This window comes from Podarcis melisellensis (genome assembly GCF_964234715.1).
Source record: "Podarcis melisellensis genome assembly, chromosome: 12".
NCBI classification, from domain to species: domain Eukaryota; kingdom Metazoa; phylum Chordata; class Lepidosauria; order Squamata; family Lacertidae; genus Podarcis; species Podarcis melisellensis.
This window is the reverse complement of record NC_138544.1, coordinates 19,427,770-19,440,347: the sequence shown is the minus strand read 5'-3', so window position 1 is coordinate 19,440,347 and position 12,578 is coordinate 19,427,770. Positions and strand designations below refer to the sequence as shown.

Sequence of the window (12,578 nt, the reverse complement as noted above, 5' to 3'; positions counted from 1 at the left end):
TCAACTAAGCTGGTACTGATAGTTTTTTCTGGGCATTTAGCAGACTTGATGCCAAGTATATATGAATTTTTTATTTTGGTCAAATTCAAGTATTTCATATTAAAATCATTATCCATGTATAGAAGGACTTTGGCTTGACTTGCAATTTAGCATTCTATTTGTTTGTAAATAATTCGTGCTGTTGAAAACAATGAGGTGATCAGAATTCAATTAGGTACACGTGTTGAGGATACAATTCTTTTTTCAAATTCAAATGGCAATTGAACTCCCATACCCACTTTCAAAGGGAGATAATGAAAGAGTTAAGAGCCCCCAATTTTGCCAGGAGTTTGGAATTCTCAAATCTTGAGTAATCTCTTTAAAATTATAGACAAATCACCAGCTGAGTGAGTCAAAGTGTTTTTATTCTAAGATCACCTGAATAGGCATTATGCAGGTTGTACAAATTTTTTAAAGACCAGATATCAGACCCATCTGTACTTAATGTCAGATGTCAAAGAAATTAACAACTATCTGTCGTTTAGAAGACATCTGAAGGCAGCCCTGCTTACAGAAGTTTTTAATGACTAATGTTTTAATGTATTTTTAATCTTTTGTTGGAAGCCGCCCAGAGTGGCTGTGGAAACCCAGCCAGCTGGGTGGGGTGTAAATAAATTATTATTATTATTATTGGGGTGGAAATTACACTTTTTACACCAGATTTGAAGTTAAGGTTTACCACCTCAAATTACTATTAGCCCCCTTTTGCTTTTTGTATCGAAGGAAATATGAAGGGAGGCATTTTTGTCACATGGTATACAGAACATATTGCTGCCACGGCAACAGAAAAATGATTAAAGTGCTATTAGTGCTGGTAGTCAAACATATAGAAAAGTTACCATAGAATTACAAGTTAAACTTGTCTGAAGCTTAAAGACTTTGTGAAGTCCAGCAGCCTCGGCCTGAGCAAGCTTTTCTTCGGTCATTTTCACAACAAATTTCACAGTTGTATCAGTGTGATACTCCTTGTAATCTGAAATTAATGCTGGTGTTTTTTCCGTTCCATTCAGCATCGGCTCTAACACCTGTTCTTTGTAAACCTATACAGATGGTTGAAAAGGAGAGGAAATAGTTATTTAAAAGGGAGGAAAAATGCAAATGTTCAAAACCGAAAATCATCTTAAAAGTACTCACCTGAGTCCATGTTCGAACTGGAAGCTCTGTGATTTCCACTGTGTTTCTGTCAACCACAAATATTTCCCCACTCACTACATATTGGTTCTGACCAAGTTCCTGGATCATTCCTTTGAAGTTTTTGTAGTTTGGAAGCTGTAACGTTAAGGATTATTTGACATATTAGCAACATGCCCCCTGGTAAGCCTTGGTAAAGTTTTCTTTATTTCTAAGAAACTAAAATATTGAGTGATCTATCGGCATTTAAAACTAAAATGATGTCCACCTAGAAACTAGCAGTATAACATTATTTCTGTGGGCAAGTCCAGTCCAGCAATTCCTCCGTACAATGCTGCATGTGGGTACCACAAGGAGCAGTTAAAAGTTAGGATGAATCACGGCAGCCATCGTGGCTACACCTTTTTCTAGCAGCCACAACTGTGGAAAATGCAGAGGTGCCCCTTTGCGTATCACCTTTCCACTCCAAGTCTGAAAGTTATTTTAGAGAAAACCTAGTGAAGCTAGCTTTCCTATATGTGAGGAGATCTTTGCTAAACATGGATCATAGCCAATTATTGAATCATTAGGTGACTAAAGAACTTCCATTTTAGTTCTGCAAATTTTAAAGTTTCTTTGAAAAAACACGTTCAGCCACAATAATGCCATATTTTGTCAAGACAAAATAAAATAATGTCATATGAGAGGGGTCACGAGTTTGTCTTCTTTATGAAAGCATTATAATATATTGGTCTGCCGTGAACATTGCATTACCATAGGATGTGGGTCCAACCCGTCCAGCATTCTTCTGACGTTGTTCACAATCTCTCTGGTATCGTAGTTTGGAATTTTACATGCCCATCCGGTTCCGATGCCCTCGGCACCATTTACTAAGACCATGGGAATGATGGGAATGTACCATTCAGGCTCCACACGCAAGTTATCATCATAAAGGAATTTAAGCAGATTATCATCCACGGTAGGAAAAAGCAGCCTTGCTAAAGGGCTTTAAAGAGAAAGGAAATAAAGGGTGTGTTTTTTTAGTTAATAAGTTATAAACTGTTCTTTTTATTGCACCAGCTGAGAGCATCATGGTTCCTCTAACATACTGCACAGCATTCTCAGTAAACAATAATGCACTCAACAGGATGCCTGTGCATGTATAAGAAGCCTCTGAAACAGACTTTGAGGTACAGCCCTGTGCATAGTAAAGAATGTTTTTCGTCTCTTTGAAATCCGTTAGTATTAAGTGCACTTAAACTGGAATTTGCTTAACACCAAATCAGGCCACTGGCCTATCTAGTTCTGTACTGTCTACCTTCACTGGAAGCAGTTCATGAAGACACCAAAGATTTCTGTCTGCTTATCATCTGAGTTGTCATCCTTATATTTGTTTTAGCATTCAGGATATATTTTTAGCTCAATATTTTCACAGCAGAACACTACTTTGATACCATAGCTCACTGTCACTGCACCTACTAAACATATACCAGAGATATTATGCAAGCAGCCTGTGACAGATAAAAAAGTAATCTTTAATTCCAAATCCTACAGTTCTGGGAAATTCTATGCAAAGTGAAATCAGTATCATTTTACTGGTGCTTGTTCCTATAACATTTCATCTTTTTCTCTCTTCATTCGTTGGTCTGGTTTGCCTGTAATACTTAACTAGGATTTCCTTAGCCTAATTATGGTTTGTAGGAAAACCCAGCAGACAAACATAATTTGTGTTCCACCAACAAACCACACCGTGAAGCCATTGTACATTTTAACTATAGTTTGATGTTAAGTCCAAACCCAACCCCAGTCTTGCTTTACCATGGTTTGAACCAGACAGAGGGCCTTCTCGGTAGTGGCGCCCACCCTGTGGAACGCCCTCCCTTCAGATGTGAAGGAAATAAGCAGCTATCCTATCTTTAAAAGGCATCTGAAGGCAGCCCTGTTCAGGGAAGTTTTTAATATTTAACGCTGTACTGTTTTTAACACTTGATTGGGAGCCGCCCAGAGTGGCTGGGGAAACTCAGCCAAATGGGCGGGGTATAAATAATAAATTATTATTATTATTCCAGCACCTGGTCCCAAACCCTAGCAAGTTATAAAGACACAGGAAAAAGCAGTTGGAAAAGAAATCTCACTTTAGAGAAGTAAGCCATTTGTTGCTAGTTCATCTGTGAGCCAACCTGTGAGCACACCAGAATTAAAACAAATGGCTTAGTGTTTAGGCTCGAAGTCCCAGTGTGTCACCAGGAGCTAAAGATATTAACAAGTAAATGCTGGGGGGGGGGGGACTGGGAAAACTGCTGCAGCATGTATGTATGTATGTATGTATGTATGTTATGTCTAACTTCAAGGGCACAATCTGGCAAAAGAAAAGTCAGACTGCAAAATGGGATTTAGTTGCAAAAAACTTTTGGTGCCTTATGCCCAGTGGATATATACACAGTGCTCTGCTACAATGTGCAAATGCCAAAACACGTTTCACCCACTGAAGTCAGAGTTTAAGCATTAAATAGCAGAAAGTCAAGAGTTCCAGAGTTATTAAATGCAGGTCTCTTCTTTGGGAAAACAGGAGGCTTTTGTCTCAAATGAAATGTAGTGAACAAACTATTCACTTTTTCTAACCACTACATATTAGGAAAGGAAGGAATGGAAATGTAATTAACTAAAAAGAAATCGAGCCACTTTTACAATTAGGCTCACATAGTTTTGTCAACAATCCATGAAAAGTTGCAAGTGGCTTGAAATACTCATTTAATTAACTTTAGCTATCTCCCCCAATCACAAATATACACTGACAATCTGTACCACTTAAATAAGACTAGTTCCACTTGCGCGTTGAACAAAATTTTACCTTAGCATAGTGAAAATGTAACGAGGACTTGCGGCATCCTTGCCACCATGAAGCCGAGTACCAAACTGACCAATAGGCTGCAGTAAACTGACATTGTTACTTCCAACGAAGTTCTGAGCCAAGTTGACAACGGTCATCATCAAAGCTTGCTGGAAGAAAATGTTTAGAGCATTGTTACTACTGCAACACATTTTCCTCACCAAAAACTAACCTGCAAACGAGTGTAGAATAAATTACTGACTTAACTAGCAAATGGCCCATCAAGTTGGGCAAGGGAGCACCATATCTAAGGACCGTCACTGTTTTAGGAACTTTTTTCCCTAACACATTCACCATCCCAGTGTCAGCACAAATAAAAAATGCTAATCTGAGTCCTGAGTGCTCACTGGAAGGACAGATCGTGAAGCTGAGGCTCCAATACTTTGGCCACCTCATGAGAAGAGAAGACTCCCTGGGAAAGACCCTGATGTTGGGAAAGATGGAGGGCACAAGGAGAAGGGGACGACAGAGGACGAGATGGTTGGATAGCGTTCTTGAAGCTACCAGCATGAGTTTGACCAAACTGCGGGAGGCAGTGGAAGACAGAAGTGCCTGGCATGCTCTGGTCCATGGGGTCATGAAGAGTCGGACACGACTAAACGACTAAACAACAACAACAATTCTGAGTCCTGCATGATCTGAACAAATCTATAGCTTCAGTGATGAAAAGAGTGATGAGAAGTTGGGAGCTGAACTGAGAGTCTTCTATACTCACTCATCACTGAAACCATCAGAGATGAAGCAAGGAGTGAGGCTAGCCTACTTTTGAGAACTTGCCTTGCCCTGCCACCCCAAACCAACCATTTTGCAAAACCGAATAAGTGATAGGCAAGGCACAGAGAATTTCCCTCCTCTTCTTCTTCTTTTCATACTCACCTCTCCATGATGGTACGCTGACATCTCAGCAATAGAACCAGCCAGCTGAGCAACTTTAACTTCACGCTTATCATTTCTTTTAAAACAAGTGAACAAAACCTTGCGTTGTCCTGGTTTAAAACCTGTGTTGAAAAATCAAGTTTAAAAAAACATTTTTGGAATTTGTACTCTTTACCAATAGAATAAAAATACCCCGTTCAATAATTAGATGCTTGAGAAACAAAGTTTAAAGGATTTCCACTCCTCTTCTTCAAAATAAATAAACGAAGATGCTATATTCTATGAAGGTTCACTTACCATCAACAAGGGATGGAATGGATCGCTCATTGTCGGAGTTGGAGAAAAGAATCAACTCCTTGTTGATGAAGTCATTGTAAGTGAGATGTTTTGTTGCTGTACCATATAGAAATTGCTAAAATAAAGAGAAGCTATTATTACTTTAACATCGACAGAAATAACATTTGCAACTCCATCTTAGTTCTGTACTGAAACATTACCTCTGGTAATCCATGTAATCGACGCTGTCGTCTATCTTCCATGAAATTTGTCAGCCACTCTTTTCGGTCATCAATTTTTTTCTTACTGAAGGCCTACAAACATTTCACATGCTATAATTAGATAAAGCACAACTAGGGGGGGAAATGCTGCAAGCTATAAAAGAGAGACAATTGTGCACATGGCCAGAAGGTGGTGAATATGGTTTCCATGTTAGCTTGGCAGACCTACATTTCTGATCCAGACCTGATATAAGTTAAACAGCCTTCCTTAATACTTTTAGAGGGGAATCTTCTACTATCTGGCTGTTAAATTCAGTCCAGCAATAACCTCAGACCAGCAATATCATGAAACATAAGGAGTGCAAGAGTCTGCTTTTTAAACAATGCAACATGATAGAAACAACCTCCAAGATGTCAGAGTATCTTAAATATTGGGCTCACTGAACTTGACTGTTGCAGTCTCTCTATGAACTATTTTATCAATTTTTAATGCCTGTGTGCACTAATTTTCTGCAGTTTTTTCCTGCATGTCTTGCACGCTCTATCAAGGTGATAAAACAGAAATAAGGAGGCAATGAAGGATAAATGATTTCAGTACTAACAAAACCGGTAAGAGTCATGTAACAAACATAGTAACGTAGAAAATGTTTGTCAACTCTGTGTCTACAGTTTTTCCTCCACCCAACATTACTAGACCTGTATCCTAAACAATTATTGTTTATGTATTTGAAATTAAATACTTTACAAGTAGGAACCAACAGGAGAGGAGAATAGTGAACTAGAAGACTGCCTCCTTCTAGGGGCGTGCCGAGGCCACGCCCCTGGGATGCATGCCATAGCCTCCTTCCCAAATTATTCTGCATGGTGGCTACTTACATTGGCTGAGCATGAAGTGAGCTGCATTTGCAAGCCATATAGCCAACCCAATGTCCTCCCCCCACCCCCAGCTTCACTTGTTTTCTACTCAGCAGGTACAACTTATCAGCACACTTACACGCATCTCCTACTGTGGGAACCTTGAAGTCATAGTAGATAGATCAATCGAAGAGTCAACTCAATGTGGTAGAGTATTTTATTTTTAAAAACTGTATGAATTCAGCATTAATAGCAAACTAACTAAAGCAACGGGATGCAGGTGGCGCTATGGGTTAAAGCACAGAGCCTAGGACTTGCTGATCAGAAGGTCGGCGGTTCAAATCCCCGTGACGGGGTGAGCTCCCGTTGCTCGGTCCCTGCTCCTGCCAACCTAGCAGTTTGAAAGCACCTCAAAGTGCAAGTAGATAAACAGGTACCGCTCCGGCGGGAAGGTAAACAGCGTTTCTGTGCATTGCTCTGGTTCGCCAGAAGTGGCTTAGTCATGCTGGCGACATGACCCAGAAGTTGTACGCCAGCTCCCTCGGACAATAAAGCGAGATGAGCACTGCAACCCCAGAGTCGGTCACGACTGGACCTAATGGTCAGGGGTCCCTTTACCCTTACCTTTTCCTTAACTAAAGCAACAAGTGTCCTAATGATACTATATATAAATTATATGAACGATATTATATAAATTATATCCAGAGTACAGTTCTGGTTGGTTTCACAAGAGTTAGGAAAGACACAAAAACAGAAATCTAAAATGATCAAAGGGCTGGAATGCCATCCAACATGGGAAAAAATGTTTGGGGCTTTTAGTGGAAAGAAGTTCACTAGACAGAGTTCTATATAATTACAAATGGCAAGGAGATAACAGACAGCAAGAAATTAGTGCAGGAGGTTATTTACCAATGTAATGGCGGCATCATCTTCAGGACCAGCATATCGAAATAAAATTCGATGTCTCTCCATATCTGCAAAATATTCTTTTGCTTCTTTAGAAGTGCTGGTGCCCAAACCTACCCCAGAGACAAAGAAAGAAAAAAATGCCAATTTAGTCCATCTTCCATCTCAACCTTTTAAGAAATTAATTTTAAAGCTACTTGAGGACATCCTAAGAGGCAAAAGATAAAACAGCTTGCCACCAGTCAATAATTACACTTGAAGAAATCCAAAGGTCAATTTAGCTGAAGTTAGTAACGACTAAGTCTCACTGAACGCACTGAGAGTAGCTGTGTCTCAACTAACTATTCCATTGGTTTTGAGTTGAGGCTATGATCCTATACCTGCTTACCTGAGAGTAAGCCCCACTAAACTCAGTTGAACTTACTTATGAGAAAACATATTGGTTATTAATAAGTTTAACTGGACTGGATCTCAAAGGATTTGGCACTTGGCTGTTGGGCAAGGAAGTTAAAACACAAACCTTTGTAGTACTTTATTTTCCACGCTTTATGGTTCTCCATATGTTTTTTCCATTCATCAAATTCAGGAATACTATAGAAGGCAAGTTCCTGTTTATTTTTGCTTGCCTTAAAAACAAAAGATATACAAGTTAGATCCTGCAACTATTTTTTTATTCAAGTTTATGAAAATTACATTCAAAAATAGATTGCTGTGGGTGCAGCAGTTCCCCTCCATCTCTCTCACACATTACAGATAATGATCAGTACACAGCTCCCATGCCCCCATTAATCCTTCTCTCTTCATGCACCACAAGTTATTTGAGGTCCAGATCTTAAGGAATTGGATTGGGGAAGAGAAGAGGCCTAGATGGAAATATGGGAGATGTGTTCAGCCTCTTCCCAATAATGTCCAGGCAAAATACTTCTTCCAGTGCTTGTGATTTTATTCTCATGCAGCGAATGCCGGTGCCAATGCTAAATAAATCACAGTTCCGAACATATTACAGCATTTGTACAAAGCCTCAATTTGATAAACAAATGGAACTCTCTAACCCAGAGTTCCCTTTCCAAATCCCCCAAAGTCAGAAGAAAAAATAAAAGGCAAGTTAGTTCTACCACTTCTTTCTATTTCAACTTTTCACATTTTTCTTTTGTTGGTATATTCCAAGAAAGGGTTTGTATGTATCTGAGTTTATTCTCTTTCTTTTTGTCACTTTTTGCTTTAGGATATCATTCAACTGAGGTATCTATTCCCTGAATATATATATTTTTACTACATAGAAGGATGTTGTTTTGAAAACGTTTGACATCAGAAAAGAACATGAATTTTTTGTCCCTGTATGTTTATAATTAGCGTCAGAAGAATGTGTACCTTTACAATTGGAGTGATGAATTCTTCAAGAAATCCATGTTTCAGAAGGGAAGGCCAATTATGATGAATAAAATTGATCAGCAAGCCTTTAATGTGAGATCCATCCTGATCCTAAATATAAAAAATAAATGAAACGTCAAGGCTGAACAAAGGCAGAAGTATTTTTAATTTTTATTTTATTTTAAACTCATTTATACCCCACCTTTCCCCCTGACAGGACTCAAGGGGGCTAAACAAATATGAATGTCCGAATCACTAAGGAGCAAAGAGGGGGTGTTGCCAAGGTGGTGTGAAAGAAAGGCTGAGAGGCAGCCAGGCAAGTGATATGAAAAGTAATACAGAGATGATAAGGAGATCAGAATGATCTTCAAAGCAACGTGGCAAAGTGGGATGGGTTGTTTGAATTCTAAATCTTTCACTGACCTGATCAGTCATGATCATTATTTTGCCATATCTTAATGTTTTCAGAGACTCTGGGTCTTCATAACTTTTCTTGTATTGTAGACCTACAATTTTTATGATGTTGTTAATTTCTGCATTTTCCATAATCTGTGTAGAAAGCAGAAATGGAGGCAAGCAACAGTTTAGCATGTATATATTACACAGAGACATACATATGTGTGTTATATGTGTATTATGTATACACTCATTAGCCACCTTCTTAAATGGCTTTTCCTTACCTGTTTGTGAGATGCTTCTCGAACGTTGAGAATTTTACCCCTGAGTGGAAACACGCCATATCTATCTCTTCCAATGACACCTAAGCCAGAGACAGCTAAAGATTTGGCAGAGTCTCCCTCAGTTAAAATCAATGTACAATCCAAGGAATGTTTGCCACCTTCAAATTGGGAGTGGGGGGCGGAGAGAGAGAGAGAGAGAGAGAGAGAGAGAGAGAGAGAGAGAGAGAGAGAGAGAGAAATTAAGTTGACGAAATCTTCAGCCAAGACTATATGCAAGAAAGCAACACACAGTTAACTCAATTTTTAAAAAGCAACTGATTGATTGAAAAGGCCAAGATGCATATTTGACATGACTTGCTTCTTTTAATCAACAATTATATAAGAAAGTGTTTTAAACCCTTTGTCCAGAATTAATCTTTCAGTGGCAAACAATATAAAGAGGAAAAGAGAAGCTTGCTTTAACATAATTGTGCACTGCGTGAAGACATTAATGCTGAAATAGAGACGTTTTTACAATGCATCAGGAAAACGTATTTGCGCAAAGGGAAAATATATTTGTTCAAAATTTTGAACATATGTGTTGGTCATTTAGTCTTTTTATGAAAAAATGCATATTTTATACAGGTAACTATGCTAGAAGACAGTTTGCTCTTACCAGCGTCATTAGCATCATCGAGTTTTGGAATGCCCTTAATTTTGCTGTGTTTCACCGATGAACATTTTTTGTTCAGCTGTGTTTGTGCCTTGAATTTCACCCAATTCAGGATGCTTTCTACAATACCACAATTAGAGGCCTATAATACAAAACAAAAAAAATCACAGTCATTCTTAGGAATACAAAAAAGGGTTCACACTGACAGAAATAAAATATACTGAAGTGTCAGGATCCATTTTTCTCCAAGAATGATATACTGCATCACAAAAGCAGTGTCAAAATTTATCTTGTGCAAAATAACCTTAATATTTTATTTATTAAAAAGGGTATTTTACAAGCAAAACCAGGAAGACTCTGGTAATTCATTACTTTCTATTCAGCCACATTAACAGTCATTTCTGAACAGTTAACACTGTCATACTAAAAAACCACATAAATCTGAATGTCATAGTTCCCTTCCTTAATGCAAAGAGGATTACATTTCCCATATTTCCCATAAAAAATATCAAATAAATATGCAATACTTACTGCTTTGAAAAACTTCTCTGATAACTGGCATTTGGACCCAAAACTTTTAGGCTGAAGTGTCATGTTCTCTTTCGTTTGAGAATCAAAAGACGGGTTCTCAATGAGGCAATTAATAAAAACCCATATGTGGTTCTTTACCTGTTCAAAAAGCAAACACACACACAAACAAGAAAGGAATCAAAGATACTGAAATGATAAACCTTTTTATCTGAAACGAGGACAGACCAATATTTTTCTCTGAAGCGAGGATCAACTTGCCTGGAATGGTTTCACTGAAACGCCAGCTTTGTTCTTTTTCTTCACCACCTCTATCAATTTCCCAACAATTTGATCTACAACATAATCAACGTGCCTACCACCCTTAAAAGTAAAAATAAAAGAAAGTCAGTAAGGAGAGAGAATTAAACTTTAGAATTGCTAACTACTAATTTATCTGTAGTTTCCACAGGAGGGACAAAGAAATAAGATACCCAGAAATGTTTGCTCTCTTGCTCTCTCATATTCTAACATCTCTAAACTAGTAATGGTGCATGTGTACATATAGACCACAAGCATTCTTTATTATATTTATACACACACACACACACACACACCTCAATTCCATGAACTGCATAAGAGAGCCTAAGACAGGCACCCCCAAACTCGGTCCTCCAGTGGTTTTTGGGACTACAATTCCCATCATCCCTGACCACTGGTCCTGTTAGCTAGGGATGATGGGAGTTGTAGTCCTGAAACAGCTGGAGGGCTGGGTTTGGGGGTGCCTGGCCTAAGATATGTGAGAGCACAGGATGTTACAAATTACCAAACCTGGAATACATACCATTGGCATAGTTCTGTCTTCCCAAACTTGGTGCCTTTCAGATATTTTGGATTCAATATCCATCAGCCTCAGCCAATGGTCTGGGATAATAAGAATTGTCATCCAAACACCTGGAAGGCATCAGGTTAGGAAAGGCTGGCATTGTTAAAAAGTGTGAATGTTGCAGTAAACTCAAAATAACCTGGATACATCTATTCATGCCTTATGCCAGTCTCTCACCTTTTTGTCTACTAAGGAAATTTATTGCAAAATATTTAAACTGAATGTCTTCTTTAAAAAATTGAACTGACATAGTGCTTGGGAATTAAATGTTGGACATTTTAACCACAGTAACATGACATTCATGACGAGCTTAATGCCACATTTCCCTTTATGCTGTTTACCAGTTCAACCACTGTAAATTATGTAAAACAACTCACCTTTGTGGTAGCAATACTGTTCACAAAGCTAATTTGCTGAAATCCTTTCTCACTTAAAGTGAGACATACATCCCAGCGTTCATTTGCAAGTTCATGGATAACTTTCAGAGCAACTCCAGTTTCATCCAACTTGTCTTTTACGTAAAGATCAACGTAACTACGAAAACCATTCACCTGTGATTTTACAAAATTAATTACTTACTGTTTTAAAGCACACAAATACAATTATGGAAATAATTAACTAAGCCTCTTACAGGTAGTTTCTTTCCATTAAACATAACTTTGACCCCTTTACATGCTCCTGCCAAATCATAAGCTCTTCTTGTCATAAGGGCCACAGTATCTTTGTCAAGTTTCTCCATCTTAAATTTAGCAAGATCTGGTTGGAATGTGACACATGTGTAGTCATCGCCTTCAAAATGTTTTATTTTGGCATCAGCAGTCTTCATCATATTGTTCATCCAAGTCTTTGTTTAAAAATGAGAGAAAGAGAGAGGGAGTACATGTCAGTAGCAATCTTTATATATTCTACCAAAAAAGGTGCATAGGAGAATGTTGATTCTTGCAGTTTGCAGGTATGTTAAATCTGTATTCAAGGGCAGTACGAAGAGTTTAAACTTTGTCCTTCAAAAATAAAATAAATACCACCCCAACATGATTATAAGCAACAACATGGCAAGTATAAAATAACTATTTCCCCTGTTATAATTTATACTGCAACCAAATAACTTAATTGTGGGCCACTGCATCATTGATTCAGAATGATTATGGAGTGACTTGAAAATTAAATAAATCACAAAAGTACTTTTAAAAGTTTGCTAACCCTACAAGAATACTAGCAGTGGAAGTCAAACATAATTTCTGAACAATTTTTGTTTTTAAATTTTCCTGGAAAATTGCCTAGTGTGAATACATTAAAAAGGTAAAGGACC

At 38.1% G+C, this 12,578-nt stretch overlaps 1 protein-coding gene across 6 annotated transcripts in view; it reads right to left on the bottom strand.

Moving 5' to 3' along the window:
* Nucleotides 1-12,578, bottom strand: part of TOP2B (DNA topoisomerase II beta) — a 44,783-nt gene that overhangs the window by 16,382 nt on the left and 15,823 nt on the right. For all 6 annotated transcript variants that reach the window (XM_081883123.1, XM_081883122.1, XM_081883121.1 and 3 more), the window contains 17 exons: nucleotides 11,901-12,113; nucleotides 11,647-11,820; nucleotides 10,666-10,767; nucleotides 10,408-10,545; nucleotides 9,880-10,018; nucleotides 9,225-9,382; nucleotides 8,968-9,093; nucleotides 8,545-8,655; nucleotides 7,694-7,799; nucleotides 7,177-7,286; nucleotides 5,413-5,505; nucleotides 5,213-5,327; nucleotides 4,916-5,037; nucleotides 4,001-4,149; nucleotides 1,924-2,155; nucleotides 1,174-1,308; nucleotides 879-1,079 (listed from right to left, as the gene is read on the bottom strand). In XM_081883123.1, the coding sequence (XP_081739249.1) occupies nucleotides 879-1,079; nucleotides 1,174-1,308; nucleotides 1,924-2,155; nucleotides 4,001-4,149; nucleotides 4,916-5,037; nucleotides 5,213-5,327; nucleotides 5,413-5,505; nucleotides 7,177-7,286; nucleotides 7,694-7,799; nucleotides 8,545-8,655; nucleotides 8,968-9,093; nucleotides 9,225-9,382; nucleotides 9,880-10,018; nucleotides 10,408-10,545; nucleotides 10,666-10,767; nucleotides 11,647-11,820; nucleotides 11,901-12,113 (2,424 nt within the window). The remainder of the gene's footprint in view (nucleotides 1-878; nucleotides 1,080-1,173; nucleotides 1,309-1,923; nucleotides 2,156-4,000; nucleotides 4,150-4,915; nucleotides 5,038-5,212; nucleotides 5,328-5,412; nucleotides 5,506-7,176; nucleotides 7,287-7,693; nucleotides 7,800-8,544; nucleotides 8,656-8,967; nucleotides 9,094-9,224; nucleotides 9,383-9,879; nucleotides 10,019-10,407; nucleotides 10,546-10,665; nucleotides 10,768-11,646; nucleotides 11,821-11,900; nucleotides 12,114-12,578) is intronic.